Here is a 14,674-nt window from a genome sequence, read left to right on the forward strand (position 1 = left end):
AACGCCCAAGAACTACCGAACAGTTCGGTACTTACAACACGAACATTGCTTTAAATCGGAGGTAAACATGGTTGACATTACAGCACTTATTAGGCAAAGCTTAACTCTTCTATTTCATAGCCTTCTAAATCGGACATCGATTTTACACCATCTCTCTCTCTTATAAATAGTACATATCTTATAAATAGTACATATCTTATAAATAGTACACATCTTATAAATAGTACATATCTTATAAATAGTACAAATCTTATAAATAGTACATATCGTATAAATAGTGCATATCTTATAAATAGTACATGTAGTGAGAGCAATGTTTATATGATTTTCATAAATATGTAGGATCTCAGAATCCCTGATACAGTTACATTTTATGTTTGGTGACTGGCCAGAATCGTCGGATGATCCTAAATCCCAATTAATTAATTCCCTGTCCTGAATGATCTGAATTCGATTTGAAAGTTTGAGACTACAGCAATTTGGAGCGTCTCATGCGGAAACGATCAAGATACAATTCATGATCCACAGTCGCACTCCACTGAGGCACAGACAAGACTCACACGGTGACTTGTCTATCTGTCAAGCGAGTATGTACATATCAGCTCACACAGCAAACAGATACAGTGTTCCAAAAATAGCCAACTGCAAGCACTCGTTCTTAGATATCGCACGCCTTTCAAACGTACTGACATACGAGGAGGTCTTGCTTTGTATGTATATAAGGATATAGATATATTTACGTACGTACACGTACACGTATACATACACACATACATATATATATAATATACATATATACGCATATATACATACACATGCACATTCACAATACATTTGCGAATGATAGATTACAGTATTCATGCTCAGATTTTGGGTTCGGTTTATTAAGATAGATTACATTCGCTGCCTGCCATCGTCCATGAGTGTCATGCATGTTTATCTTTCGTACACAGCTTATCATACGGTGATGCCGCGTCTACGTGTTACTTTTTTGGGCTGTCTTCACTGTGTGTACTGTGAATGCCTGTGTGAACCTGCTACTTAGCTAGACACCATATCTATTCGTCCTCATGCTATGTGGCTATACCCACATGTCATAGGAGAACACCAGCACACTTTCAAGTAGCAAGTTTCATGAGCTACCCGGCGATAGTCACGTACCAGAACAATACTATTCATTGCGAAGTCTCTATATACCTCACTGCCTGGTCATATAACATACAACAGCTACAATTACGTACGGCATGATACAGAGCTGCTGCGTAAGCCTGCTAATTAATTAACAGTTCAACGTTGTACACTGTCTAACTGTTGAGAGGGCTTTTGAGAGCCCCATCGCATTCTCCACAACGCGCATGGATCAAACGCACCACAATGCCTGCTGTGATGTACTTACATAGGCCACACTAACATCTAGTCAGCATCAGCAAGACTACTCTATCAAACAGAGAGGTGGCTAGGTTTCTATACGCGTGAAAGATGCTCTCACTACCATGTAATGTGCGCCATGGCATACTCTCCTCGTCTGAGTACCCTAGTGACCAACCATAGCGGTTCCTTCATTTGCCCGAGATTGTCTTAACCTTGTTCTGGATGCGCTAGCTATGGGAAGGAGTACTGCGTAAGCTCTGTTGATCTCCGAGGAAAGACTCGCTGCTCACCACCGCACCACACGATAGTCCTTCAAGAAGACGCCATATATACGCTTAGAGGCATCCTGGGAGTGGTAGTGATATGGGTGTACGGCATGTCAGATTAGTTGTTACTATAGTAGGGAGTGGTAGTGATATGAATGTACTATATGTCAGAGTAGTCGTTACTATAGTAGGGAGTGGTAGTGATATGAATGTACTATATGTCAGAGTAGTTGTTACTATAGTAGGGTAGTAGAGTCAGTAAGCACTGCACTGTATTGTTTTTGTGTGCTGCCGAAACTGACCATGAATATATACGTACTGATGGTATCAACTTACCATGAATATATACGTACTGATGGTACCAACTTACCATGAATATATACGTACTGATGGTACCAACTCACCATGAATATAAACTGACCATGAATATATATGTACTGATTGTACCAACTTACCATGAATATAAACTGACCACGAATATATACGTACTGATGGTACCACGTGACCTCACTTTAGAAGCGCTTAGGTGAGAGGTAGCGTTGACCAAACTGATGTGTCTATGCTACGAGTCACACCAGTGCATGCACTAACAATCAACTAATCAAACAGCGCAGGCGTTGAAAGGGACACGCAGCGAATTATACTTTTGTTTCGTCAGGCATACTGCTATAGCAGAACGTCGATGCTAGGCATAAGTAGCGTGTGATGGGATGTTCACACACGCATACAACACAATCTTTGGTGCCCATGCCAGTAACAGGGCACACGCACAAACACACACACACTGAAACGACAACACACACACATATATATACTAGCACCTCAATGATCACCTGAACCATAACAAGGTAATACAGCACGTGCGTTAGTCTTCATGTTCACACCATATACCACATGTAAAGTGAATATAGGTAAACCACAACACTCACACACATATATATACTAGCACCTCAATGATCATCTGAACCATAACAAGGCAATACAACACGTGCGTTAGTCTTCATGTTCACACCATGACACACCAATATATCACTTGCAAAGTGAACATAGGTAAAGCACAACACACACATATATATACTAGCACCTCGATGATCATCTCCATCTCAACCATGACAGGCCAATTCAACACATCTTGTGTGAACATAAATAAATCGTGTAACTATGATTATAAGTAATTAGTAACACATATGTACCAACACATATGTACCTATGACTATAGGTAATAAGTAACACATATATACCAACACATATGTACCTATGGCTATAGGGAATTAGTAACACATATGTACCTAGGACTATAGGTACACTACAACACATTTGTACCAATGACTATAGGTAATTAGTAACACATATGTACCTACGACTGTAGGTAAGTAGCAGCATATGTGCCAACACATATGTACCTACGTATGTAGGTAAGTAGCAACCCATACCTTGGTGCCCATGTAGATCGGGTCGAGGATGCGTTGGGCGGCGTCTACATCGTCCAGTGGCGGAGGGTCAGATCTGTTCTCCAGAAGGTGCGACGGATTTTCTGTGTAGTGTGCCGTGCGGGACTATTAGTCTGAGTGGGCACCAGCGACACCGATCAAATAGATAGTATGTGGTTATATGGCTGTACATTAGCAGGAATAGGGGAAGTGCCAAAGGCTACCTACTGAAACTAATTAGACTGGAGGAGATGCTGTTCCACAGCAACACTGTTGATAGTGTAAAGCAATCGAAAGGTGCATGTGGCGATATGGTTTGTACAACCAGGACTATCGCAATGTTGATATACATACATGTACATACACACACACATATATACATATACACACACATATACAGATACAATTATACATACACACACACATAAATTTTCACATATACATATGTGCATATGAAAATGAAAGAAAAATAATGAGGTGAATCAAGCCAATACAACACGTTTTAGAGTTTAGGGGCTATAGAGTATAATGGCTGAAGATAGTTTTACGCAATCACTCTTAAAGATAGACACAATTTTGAAAATCCATATATATATATGAATTAAATTTGTCCGTGTAATTATTACATTCTATATGGCAGTGCATAGTTACAGAACAGTTGTATATGAAATATGACAGTACGATCGAGTATACTACGCACATGTCTACAGTCCTTATAGTTATTATGCTGTAGTTATAGAACAGTTGTATATGAAATATGACAGTACATATGTAGTACGATCGAGTATACTACGCACATGTCTACAATCCCTATAGTTATAATACTGTAGTTACAGAACAGTTGTATATGTAGCACGATCGAGTATACTACGTACAAGTCTACAATCCCTATAGTTATAATACTGTAGTTACAGAACAGTTGTATATGAAATATGACAGTACATATGTAGTACGATCGAGTATACTACGTACAAGTCTACAATCCCTATAGTTATAATGCTGTAGTTACCGAACAGTTGTATATGAAATATGACAGTACATATGTAGCACGATCGAGTATACTACGCACATGTCTACAGTCCTTATAGTTATAATGCTGTAGTTACATAACAGTTGTATATGAAATATGACAGTACATATGTAGTATGATCGAGTATACTACGCACATGTCTACAAACCTTATAGTTATAATTCTGTAGTTACCGAACAGTTGTATATGAAATATGACAGTACATATGTAGCACGATCGAGTATACTACGCGCTTGTCTACAGTCCTTATAGTTATAATGCTGTAGTTACGTAACAGTTGTATATGAAATATGACAGTACATATGTAGTATGATCGAGTATACTACGCACATGTCTACAAACCTTATAGTTATAATTCTGTAGTTACCGAACAGTTGTATATGAAATATGACAGTACATATGTAGCACGATCGAGTATACTACGCGCTTGTCTACAGTCCTTATAGTTATAATGCTGTAGTTACGTAACAGTTGTATATGAAATATGACAGTACATATGTAGTATGATCGAGTATACTACGCACATGTCTACAAACCTTATAGTTATAATGCTGTAGTTACAGAACAGTTGTATATGAAATTTGACAGTACGCACATGGCTCCGATGCGCGTGTATGCATGTCTCCAATTCTCAGTTGAGCCGTACATGCATCCCATACAACCCGAACCCGCTATAGAACCAGGCTAAGCAAGTATGGTGGCTGCGGACAGTGGTCACACGCTGGTACAAACCACCCCCACCCACACTCTCTCTCACATACACACCCAGACACCTCTCTCGCACACACACCATCGGTGATCCAGCCTGTGTCTACACTGGTCATGTAGATATGGTCCTTGGCGTACCCTGCACCCGAGGTTCGGGTCATCATGTTTAGGGCTGCTTTGGCCATGTTGGTGTGCGGGTGCTTGTCTGACTTGTTCTTGCGGTAGAACTGCCCTTCCATTGCAGAGACGTTGACGATGTACTTGTCCTCGTGCGGGCTTTTGTCTAGCAGACCCTTGAGCTCAGAGTTCAGCACAAAGGGCGCCATCATGTTGATGGCTTGGCACTCGACGAACTCAACCACGTTGATGTCCTGTACAGACAGCAGCAGCAATGAGATGAAACCGGGCGCGTAGATAGTTGGCTGATATGATTTTGTACAATGATGAATGTATGCATATATATATATATATATATATATATACATACGCTTTGGGATGCCGTTTATATGCGTTTGGAAACGATTGATATGGCAGCACAAGTGAACGGGGTTGGGTACAATTTTGCCTTAATACACAATACGTAATACATAATATATATATATATAAGCACAGACAAATACAGGACACTCTTATAGACTATTACGGTCGTCCATCGACCTCTCATATACAGCTCACGGGATAAAATTTGAATTTTAGCAAAACCGGCTGCAGATAGGCATCAGTGTCGATTGCAGTCGATCTGCATGTGTTTAACTTTTGCAGATGCCGACAGCACACTGCCGAGACGTATCGGTGTAAAGGGCACTGAACAGTTTGTTTGTTTCACATTTACTTAGCTTATGCAGAAACTCTGTGAGAGTCCACAGAATGCGTATAGTATACCAAGATGTGCGTGTACATGTAGCTATGTATAGTACACTAAGGTGTGCGTGTGGAAACATGTCATTCTGTGTGCGTGTGCATGCATGTCGTTCTGTGTGCGCGTGCATGCATGTCGTTCTGTGTGCGCGTGCATGTGGAATAGAGTGCGTGCAGACCAATACCTGCAAAGGCTGCACCCACGAGGTCACTTTCCTCAGATCGATTTGCTGCAGATCTGCGTCTAGTTTGCCCTCTGCGGAGTGGTCATATGTTTTGTGAGTAAATTGAGATTCGCAGGTGACAGCCAGCCAATGGACTGTGCCCGTGCTTGATCCGGCCGCCAATGGGTCGCAGTGTTCGATAACTTTGTCACAACAACAGACAGACGACGGTACAACAACCCATCTTACACCAAATGCCACCCTAACGATAGATACTAAAATTCGATAGATACTAAATATAGTGGGATTCGATAGATACTAAATATAGTGGGACTCTGGTCTGCACCCAATGGTACAGTAATTGCAGTACACGCATTCCATAAGGGCCTTACTGACAAGGTACACGCACTGAACAGTGTATGACTATACCTATCATCAAGCACATCTAGGGTCTGATCAGAAGACCAATCACCCGAGACCGCTTCCATCCCTCTCACTACACTCCCAAACAATAGTAGGACCACAAAACAATATTAGGGTCACAGCATACATAACGGGAATGATTTTGGGTTTCTATGACCCACCCAACTTGCAGGAAAAAACAAGACTGAAGTCTTTATGTATTAGGTGTGTATTATCGTCAGCATACATAACAGATACGGTGCACGCGACCGTAAGCTGCCAGAGAATGAACAAGACAGGAGACAATGATATCAGTTCGGTACAGAAACGTGTGCATTGCACAACACACACTTCATCAAAGCGAGAGAGAGAGAGAGAGCCAAGCTGAGTGCTATCGAAGCTCACAGCAGCACAGTTCTTACTACACGCTAGGAAAAACTGAGAAAGGCTGAGAAAGGTTGGGAGGCACCATGCCAACCTGGACTCTTCTCAATAAGTGCACAGGTGGACAGTCCATCGACAGCTCAATAGAAGTATGTATACAGTTTCCAAGTGTAGATACACCTGTGTGGGCATACACATACTCATTAGACATAATACGACTGTACCTGGGAACAGAGTAGTGCCGTGTTCGTCTTCGTGTATGTCATCTCCGGTCATGACTACCATTTGGCTCAGTGTGGCGGATCCAGAGGCCACACCAATTGCGTCGGCTGATGTGGACGTCTACCAATAACAAACAGTATGATAATCGCAGTGATACTGGTGAGTGTATCTGAGTAGTGAACTATATCGGTCGTTGGTATATGAGTAGTGAGTTACGTCTGTCGTTTGTCTCTGAGCACACTTTGTATACTGATTGTGTACTGTACATGTCCGCACACAAACAAAATAACAGCTTCTAGACACAGTGCCTTTGGTGTGGCATCTACGACGCCCGATGGTTTGTACTTTGCTATACTCTAAAACCCTAAAAATACACTTAGTATACTGATATATACTTGGCAGCACACAGCAAGCGGAGTGAACTTGGTTTACGAACATAGGTTAAACTAATGAGCACCCTTGGGCTGCTGGTATGTGCAGCACTTGGAGTGCTGTTTGTATGAGACGGGTTCATTGTCAGTGAAGGACTTGTAGGACCGTAATGTGTGACACATACCAGAATATAACGTGGTACACACAATGTATTTCGAAATGATTGGGTCCATATGAGCTTAAGCCTCATATATATATATATATATATGTGTGTGTGTATACAATTATAACGACTTCACCTCCACACACACGCACATGAGCCATGTATCACGTAGAAGCAGTTCAGCCTACAAGCAAACACCACTACCAAGCCAACTATGTTCCAAGTTAGCTCTTATATAGAGTAAAACATACCAGTACAAGTATATTTGCCATAAAAGCGCACTACATGCCCAATATACACACAAAATAATTTCCCAATCGGACAATTACCTTGGCCAAAGTCCCCTTTTGAGCATCTGCTTCATCTGCTGGTAGTAAGGCATTTCCAGTTGTATTCGCATTCCCTCCCGCGGCCTTGATCGCCGTATGGTTCTGTCTGTGCGGGTCGAAACTGGACACAACCCTCAGGTGGTCTGCATCAACACGATCCACTTGGCCCTCTTTCTATAGTAATGGAGATAGGCAATACGCCTGGATTAGGATAGATTGATACGCTCATTCTATAATGGTTATGGACAGATTATTCTCATCCAACTGATTGATTGGTTGGATTAGAATAGATTGATACGCTCATTCTATAATAATTATAGACAAACGATTCTCATCCAAATGATTGATGGATTGTATTAGAATAGATTGATATGCTTATTCTAAAATAATTATAGACAGACTATTCTCATCCAACTGATTGATGGATTGTATTAGAATAGTTCTGTTGGTGTGACTATCGAGAGCTCGCAAATACACAGCATGAACATTCCCATTGCGTGCGACGAAGATGGAATAAAAAGTGGAATAATGTTTTGAGCCTTGTTTCACGTATGATACAAATGAACACATTTATGATATATGCATCTGGTCATCGCACACAACACGGCAACACCCACCCAGACATCCGCACTGGTTGGTGCTTGTGAGCATATAAGGGGGGCCGACGTTATACGCCTACCTATATATTCATCACAATCACCCAATCCCTTTGGCCAACCCATCCACACACCAATAGCGTCGCAGGATCCGATTCGCCGGCCATGAGATGCTTGTAGAATCCGGGGGGTTTGCGGACCGTCTGAGCCGCGTTGTTAATGAGGATGTCCAGATGCGTAAAGTTAACGCGCACAGACGCCGTGAACGCGTGCACCGCCGCAACGTCACGGAAGTCCAAGCCGTACACAAACAGTCGGTGCTTCCATAGGGCAAAGTCTCCCTCTCTACCAAACCGCACTCCGGCGTCCTACGAGGGTGTGGGTGGGTGGGTGAGTTTTTTTAGATGTGTGTCTTTCGATTGTTTCCACACAACATGTGTATTTATATCTGCGAGTGCAAGTGCAGAAACAGTATGTGCTTCCGTTTGGCGAAGTCTCCTCAACCACACCGCATCACGGCGTCCTACAGAGCGGAGGGTTGACCAGTCGGAGTGCATGGCACGTGTGTCTATGTGGGTAATTGTATGTGTACAGAAGTATGTGTGTCTATGTGGGTAATTATATGTGTACAGAAGTATGTGTGTCTATGTGGGTAATTGTACGTGTACAGAAGTATCTATACACCAATATATAGATAATTATACACACATACATGCAATAGTCCGACAGATAACGGCCGGAGTGTAAGGGAATGGTGTTGTATAGGGATGTGGTCAGGTAGGGCTATATACATGGGCAGCACGTGTTTAAACCAGAGATGACGAGGTAAGTATGTACAAATACAAATACAAGAACGCTACTTTATTGTTGAGGTTAATACATACACCTTTTGACCCATGACCGTCACCGATCACACACCACACACACGCAGCGACCTTGCACAGTACGTCACTCCTGCGGATGAGGGCTGCCACATGCTGTCCAACTACATAAGACTTCACACAATTCCAGTCACAGACTGTCGTTTGACCCAGACATACTTCAGCCGCGCGCGTACCTCCCACTGACTACGAGTTTCACATCAGATATGATCGCCATAACAAAACTTCGTCAAACCGTTCTGCACACTCTGCAGTATCACTATCTGTGGCCTGCCGAGTGCTGCCTGTGATCTTAATACCTTAACGGTACTTGCACCCATATAGCAGTACGCCACGGATAGAGTCAGCCATGTACACTGTTACTATAGCAGGCAATGTGCGACCGAACCAATGACGTACCTGCGGGAAACGGGTGGTGACTATCACGGTCGCCCCACACCTCAGCAGAGACAGGGTCACGTAGAAACCAATCTTCACCCTCCCACCAGTCACCAGGGCTGTGCGGTTGCTGAGATCCGATGTTTCCTGGAAGACGCCCGATACGGGATCATATGAACGCCATCAGTATACTGTATGTACAAGGTGAGCGAAGACTTGTATATGTGGCTTAGATGATCGAAGCCGTGCATGGCTACAGTTAACACGCTATGCTCAACTACTCTAAAACACAAACGAATAGATGCGTGGCTAAAGATAACACGCTATGCTCAACTACTCTGAGCCACAAACGAATAGATGCATGGCTACAGTTAACACGCTATTCTCAACTACTCTGAGCCACACACTACGCGTCCACTGAATACGTTCACATGTGCTGCAATAAGCATGCTACTCAAAGTCACGACGACCCCAAATGCGCACATGTCACCGAGGTCTCTGTAGGTAATAATCATGCGTGCGATATCTCTGTAGGTAATAATCATGCGTGCGATATACCTACCAGACGTTTCTGGTAATTGAAGTCTCCACACTTCAGACACATTTTGTGGTAAAATACATGCACTTCCCGATAAGGAATGCCACAGATACAGCATTTGCGCGCGAACTTGAGCAGTCTCGGTCTACTGTCGTCATCCTGCGCCTCATCCTGCACTGCATTATCCGACTGTGTACGCTCAGTGCCCTCCGAGTCCTTCTGTGAATATGGACTTTGTGTAGCTGCATTGTCTGTGGTCCCTTCAACCTGTCCATCACCTGATATAGGTGGTGGAAAAGTACATTAGTTCACGAAAGGTTCTATAAGAGGTTAATATATATATATATATATTGGTATATCATTGATCTATAACAGGTAAATATAGATGAGAACGTCGATGTGCGCATGTAGACAATCGATCCAATAGTTTATAAGTGCACTTCTCATAACATATACCCGGTAGAGCAAGCAAAATCACAAAATCACCTAATACACCTAAAACACAGCCAATATATAGAAGATCGAGCACGCTGACCTTATAAAATGCGTAAATACACACAAAATGCTTGTACATACATAAAACAAGAACTAGCGACCACAACTAAATTTAAAATCATGAGCTGCAGCCCACAAAGTACGCCAGTTTGAGAGCATTTGGAAAATATAAGCACATGTGTTTGATATACATATATGTACATATACTAATATGGACACACACACACACACACACACACATATATATATAAACTTCAACTTGAACATGAATATATATATATATATATCGATATAAATATAGATATATATGTACCTGTAAGTCCACCCTTCATGTGCGACCGTGAGCAGCACGATCAATAAATACGTATATATTGGTGTACGTATCACATATTTAAATGCACTTACGACGCTACCTTCATTGGCTATCGTGAGCTGTGGTGCTGGGGTGCATGCAGGTATAGGATCGTCCACTTGTGAGGTCAGCAACAGTGCATCTGGCGCTGGTGTCAACGCGTTCATGTACATGTCCTTCTGCAACTGCTTCTTCTTGAGAATTGCGGACGACGAGATGATCTGGCGATCCTTTCTGAGGATGGGTGCGGTTGTAAGGGTGATGGTCTGATAAGTACTTGCACTGTGTATTTGCCCTGGCGTGTCGTAGCTATCTCTTCTTATGGTATAGTAATACCCCGAGGGTATCTTATACGCGCTGCGCGAGTACTATTATCTAGGAATCATTTGGCTTCTTTTTTAGTACTATTTTTTTTTAACCATCCCGCACTAGACTTTATATGTTTTTTTTCTCGTGGGTTTACCTAGGTATCACCCTGGTATGTTGTGTACAATAATGAGACGACCGTGTCCTGAAACCAACCGATCAATTGATCATCATATCTGTGCACATAAGCCTTGGACAAGCTAATGTGTTTTGTGAAATTGTAGAGACCCAAGTTTTCCTTCAGTACATGCGACTAATTTGTAACATCATTGAAGGCGATATCGGGTTTAATGTACAGTGGTTGAAGGGGTGTGTCCGTTACCTCTAACACATCATCCCACCCCATCGCGTGTATGCAAACTTATTACAAACATAAATAAAGCGTTCCAATAGAGTAGTATCCACATATACATGAACAGGCACACCGTTACATCCGGGATAGCCGATACATACCGTTACAAAAGTATTCAACGCTTTACATACGGTTTATAGCCGAGTAGGAGGTACTTACTGCTTGTTCTTCATCTTCTTATCCGCCTGATGCGCTTTCTTGTCGTTCATAGTCGGCGCAAACAGTTTACGCCCCACAATGAACAGTGGCTTCAACGGCGCTCCATCTATAGCACAGGCGAATTCGAATGGCTATGAATGAATATGCTGGTCAACTAACACACACCCGGTGTATGTACCGAACTGGTACCACATTGCAGTCTCATAGTAGTTGGGGCTACGATTTTCACACATGCCGAAGCGAGTACACAGTAGGGAATTGATAAGAATGTGTCTAGACAGCTCGATACGACAGAATTAACCATACATGACAATGCAAGCATTTCACCTCGGCAGAGTATCAAGAGGGTGATGATGCCTGCACAAGTGCAACACACTGACGAGCATACCATCACAAGTGCAACACACTGATGAACATACTATCACAAGTGTAACACACTGATGAACATACTATCACAAGTGCAACACACCTGATGAGCATACTATCACAAGTGCAACACACTGATGAGCATACTATCACAAGTGGAACACACTGATGAGCATACTATCACAAGTGCAACACACTGATGAACATACTATCACAAGTGGAACACACTGATGAACATACTACCACAGGTGCAACACCCTGATGAGCATACCTGGTACTTTGAGGCATTGTCGTAGCGAAGGATGATCAATAAACACCTGTAGCACCTCCTCTGCATTCTTCATATTAAAAAAACAACAAGTCGAAGCAGTCAGAAAATCAGAACCTACATAAGACCAGTTTAAACGCGGACAACATCGCCTGCATAACAATCAACCAAAAACACAACCAATACAAAAAAAGCAACATCCAAATAACCTCAAGACAATCAACACCCCAATCAGCACTAGTCAAGGACATCCGCCGCCGAATATATCCGTGCTATTGCTGTGTGTGTGCACTTGCTCACCACTAACCACTCGTGCGGATAGCATGCGCCACGGTCTTTCTATTGCAACACACTCTACCACTCTACCACCCCCCCCACACACCTTTAACTGCTCCTCTGTCACATATTCCCTCCAGGCGAGTGTATCACTGTCTAGGTCATCTGCGGGGCGTTTGCCCTGATTCGTATTAGTCGGTTGGTCCGGTATAGCAGTTTCATCTCTCCTCCTGGCCTGGTCGGTAGCAGAGCCCTGATCGGCGGTAGCGGTGTCCATGGCGGCCTTATACAGTAATGGTGTTAAATGCAGGAAATAAACGGATGAGAAAACCACACAGCATAAGGGTATAGCCGAAGGAGATCGCTCCTGAGTGAAGTTTATAGTTACACCTTTGCAGTGCCGTGTTTAAGTTCACATGATTGATTGATTGATTGAGGCATGAGAAAAGTTTATTGATAGTGAAATCTTGGGCCAGGTACCGAGGACGCTATTCATATTAGATCTGTTTTAGGTACGCGGAGAAAGCAGCAATCAAGCATATACCCAGTACAAAGCTTCAGCGAAATGTTATAATTGTTTTGCACCGGCGTATGTTCATCAGTAAAGACAAATAACAAATTGGTCAATATATGAATGTATCTAATAGATCACAAATGTGAGCTGCGGTACTAGTCACCAGCACCCGTGTTTCACTGTCCATAGAAAGCATAGGATACAACAGAAGATCACGGTTATTTATAGTAACTTTTTGTGCCATTTTGTATGCGTCTAAACCCATTTTTTGACATAGACGGACTTGAACCAATTCGTGTTTCAGAAGAGATGATCTTTTACTTGTAAGCCATAGATCTATAGATATAAGTTAACCTTTACGAGTGTATGCAGGCCTCTTGGGTGAGATTTACTGACTACAAAGATACAGATCAGATACGTTCAACTAAGGTAAGGGACACCGCACATAGATACATAAGTGGCTTGATATGCTCGCCGGATTAATCAGTTGCGAAGCACACCCCTATACTAAACCACAGACGAAAACGGAATAGATTTACGATGAGCTTATTTCTGACAGTAGATATATACATAGTGTAGTAGGAACCACATAAAATGCACAAACTAATCGTCCCGGCCAGAAACATAACTTGCAACAGGGTAATTGCTGCTGTCGAAAACCATCACGTCTTCCACATACATGGCAATATATAGAATAACCATAATATGCGTAGATCACGATCACAAGCAATTAAGTAGCACACATAAGATATGATATTGCGCCAATGTTGTCGTATGATTTCTGGCATGTCACGCATGAAACACTACGTGGACGAGGCATGCAAAACAGATTTCGCCGCTCGCTCAGAATCACATACTTTAGTCTTCAGTGATGGAGTCTAGCACAACATCGTTGATACTACGAATGTCTTCGATTACTTATCAAATATGCGATGCGCACACTTCTATAGTGATGAGACATAGTCCACGTGAACACTAACCAATGTATATATTTATACATACAAAACTGCACGGATGTAAAAGGACTCTGGGAGGTTCAACATCACTGAGGAATCAGGCAAATGAAGTCTAGAGAAAGTGCAATAAGCCGACAGAGCGCGGAAGTACCGAACATGTGTACATTTGTACATCACTCAAACACAAAATCGAAACCTAAACTGAGCATTGACTTCATTCCATGTATTTATCGTAAGCTGACAGCGGGCAGAAGTACCGAACATTGTATCTCAAAAGTATGCTCCACAACGTAAATCTGATAAGTATTTACTGGCAGAGTGGCCGTACGCACTACATGGCCCTACCAACAAACTCAAAAGTCTTAGCTGCAATCTGTGCCCATTGCTCTCTTTTTTTTTAACTTGATATAAATATATTTAGTCGCAAAGAGCGCGTAGCTTTACCCCAGTTATTCATACTGCATTACACATGAGTAGG

The 14,674-nt window shown here is 42.4% G+C and overlaps 1 protein-coding gene across 1 annotated transcript; it reads right to left on the minus strand.

Moving 5' to 3' along the window:
* Positions 1 to 862: 862 nt before the first annotated feature.
* On the minus strand, positions 863 to 14,192 carry SARC_06048 (hypothetical protein). Its single transcript, XM_014300070.1, has 14 exons — positions 14,098 to 14,192; positions 12,833 to 13,009; positions 12,454 to 12,520; positions 11,817 to 11,922; positions 11,001 to 11,173; positions 10,117 to 10,370; positions 9,576 to 9,701; positions 8,430 to 8,663; positions 7,700 to 7,873; positions 6,838 to 6,955; positions 5,849 to 5,919; positions 4,888 to 5,176; positions 3,071 to 3,171; positions 863 to 1,717 (listed from the first exon to the last, which is right to left on the minus strand). The coding sequence occupies exons 2-14, from the start codon at positions 13,001 to 13,003 to the stop codon at positions 1,658 to 1,660; spliced, it is 1,944 nt and encodes a 647-aa protein (XP_014155545.1). The 5' UTR covers positions 13,004 to 13,009; positions 14,098 to 14,192; the 3' UTR covers positions 863 to 1,657.
* Positions 14,193 to 14,674: the final 482 nt, after the last annotated feature.

Source organism: Sphaeroforma arctica (assembly GCF_001186125.1).
Source record: "Sphaeroforma arctica JP610 unplaced genomic scaffold supercont1.416, whole genome shotgun sequence".
NCBI classification, from domain to species: Eukaryota; class Ichthyosporea; order Ichthyophonida; genus Sphaeroforma; species Sphaeroforma arctica.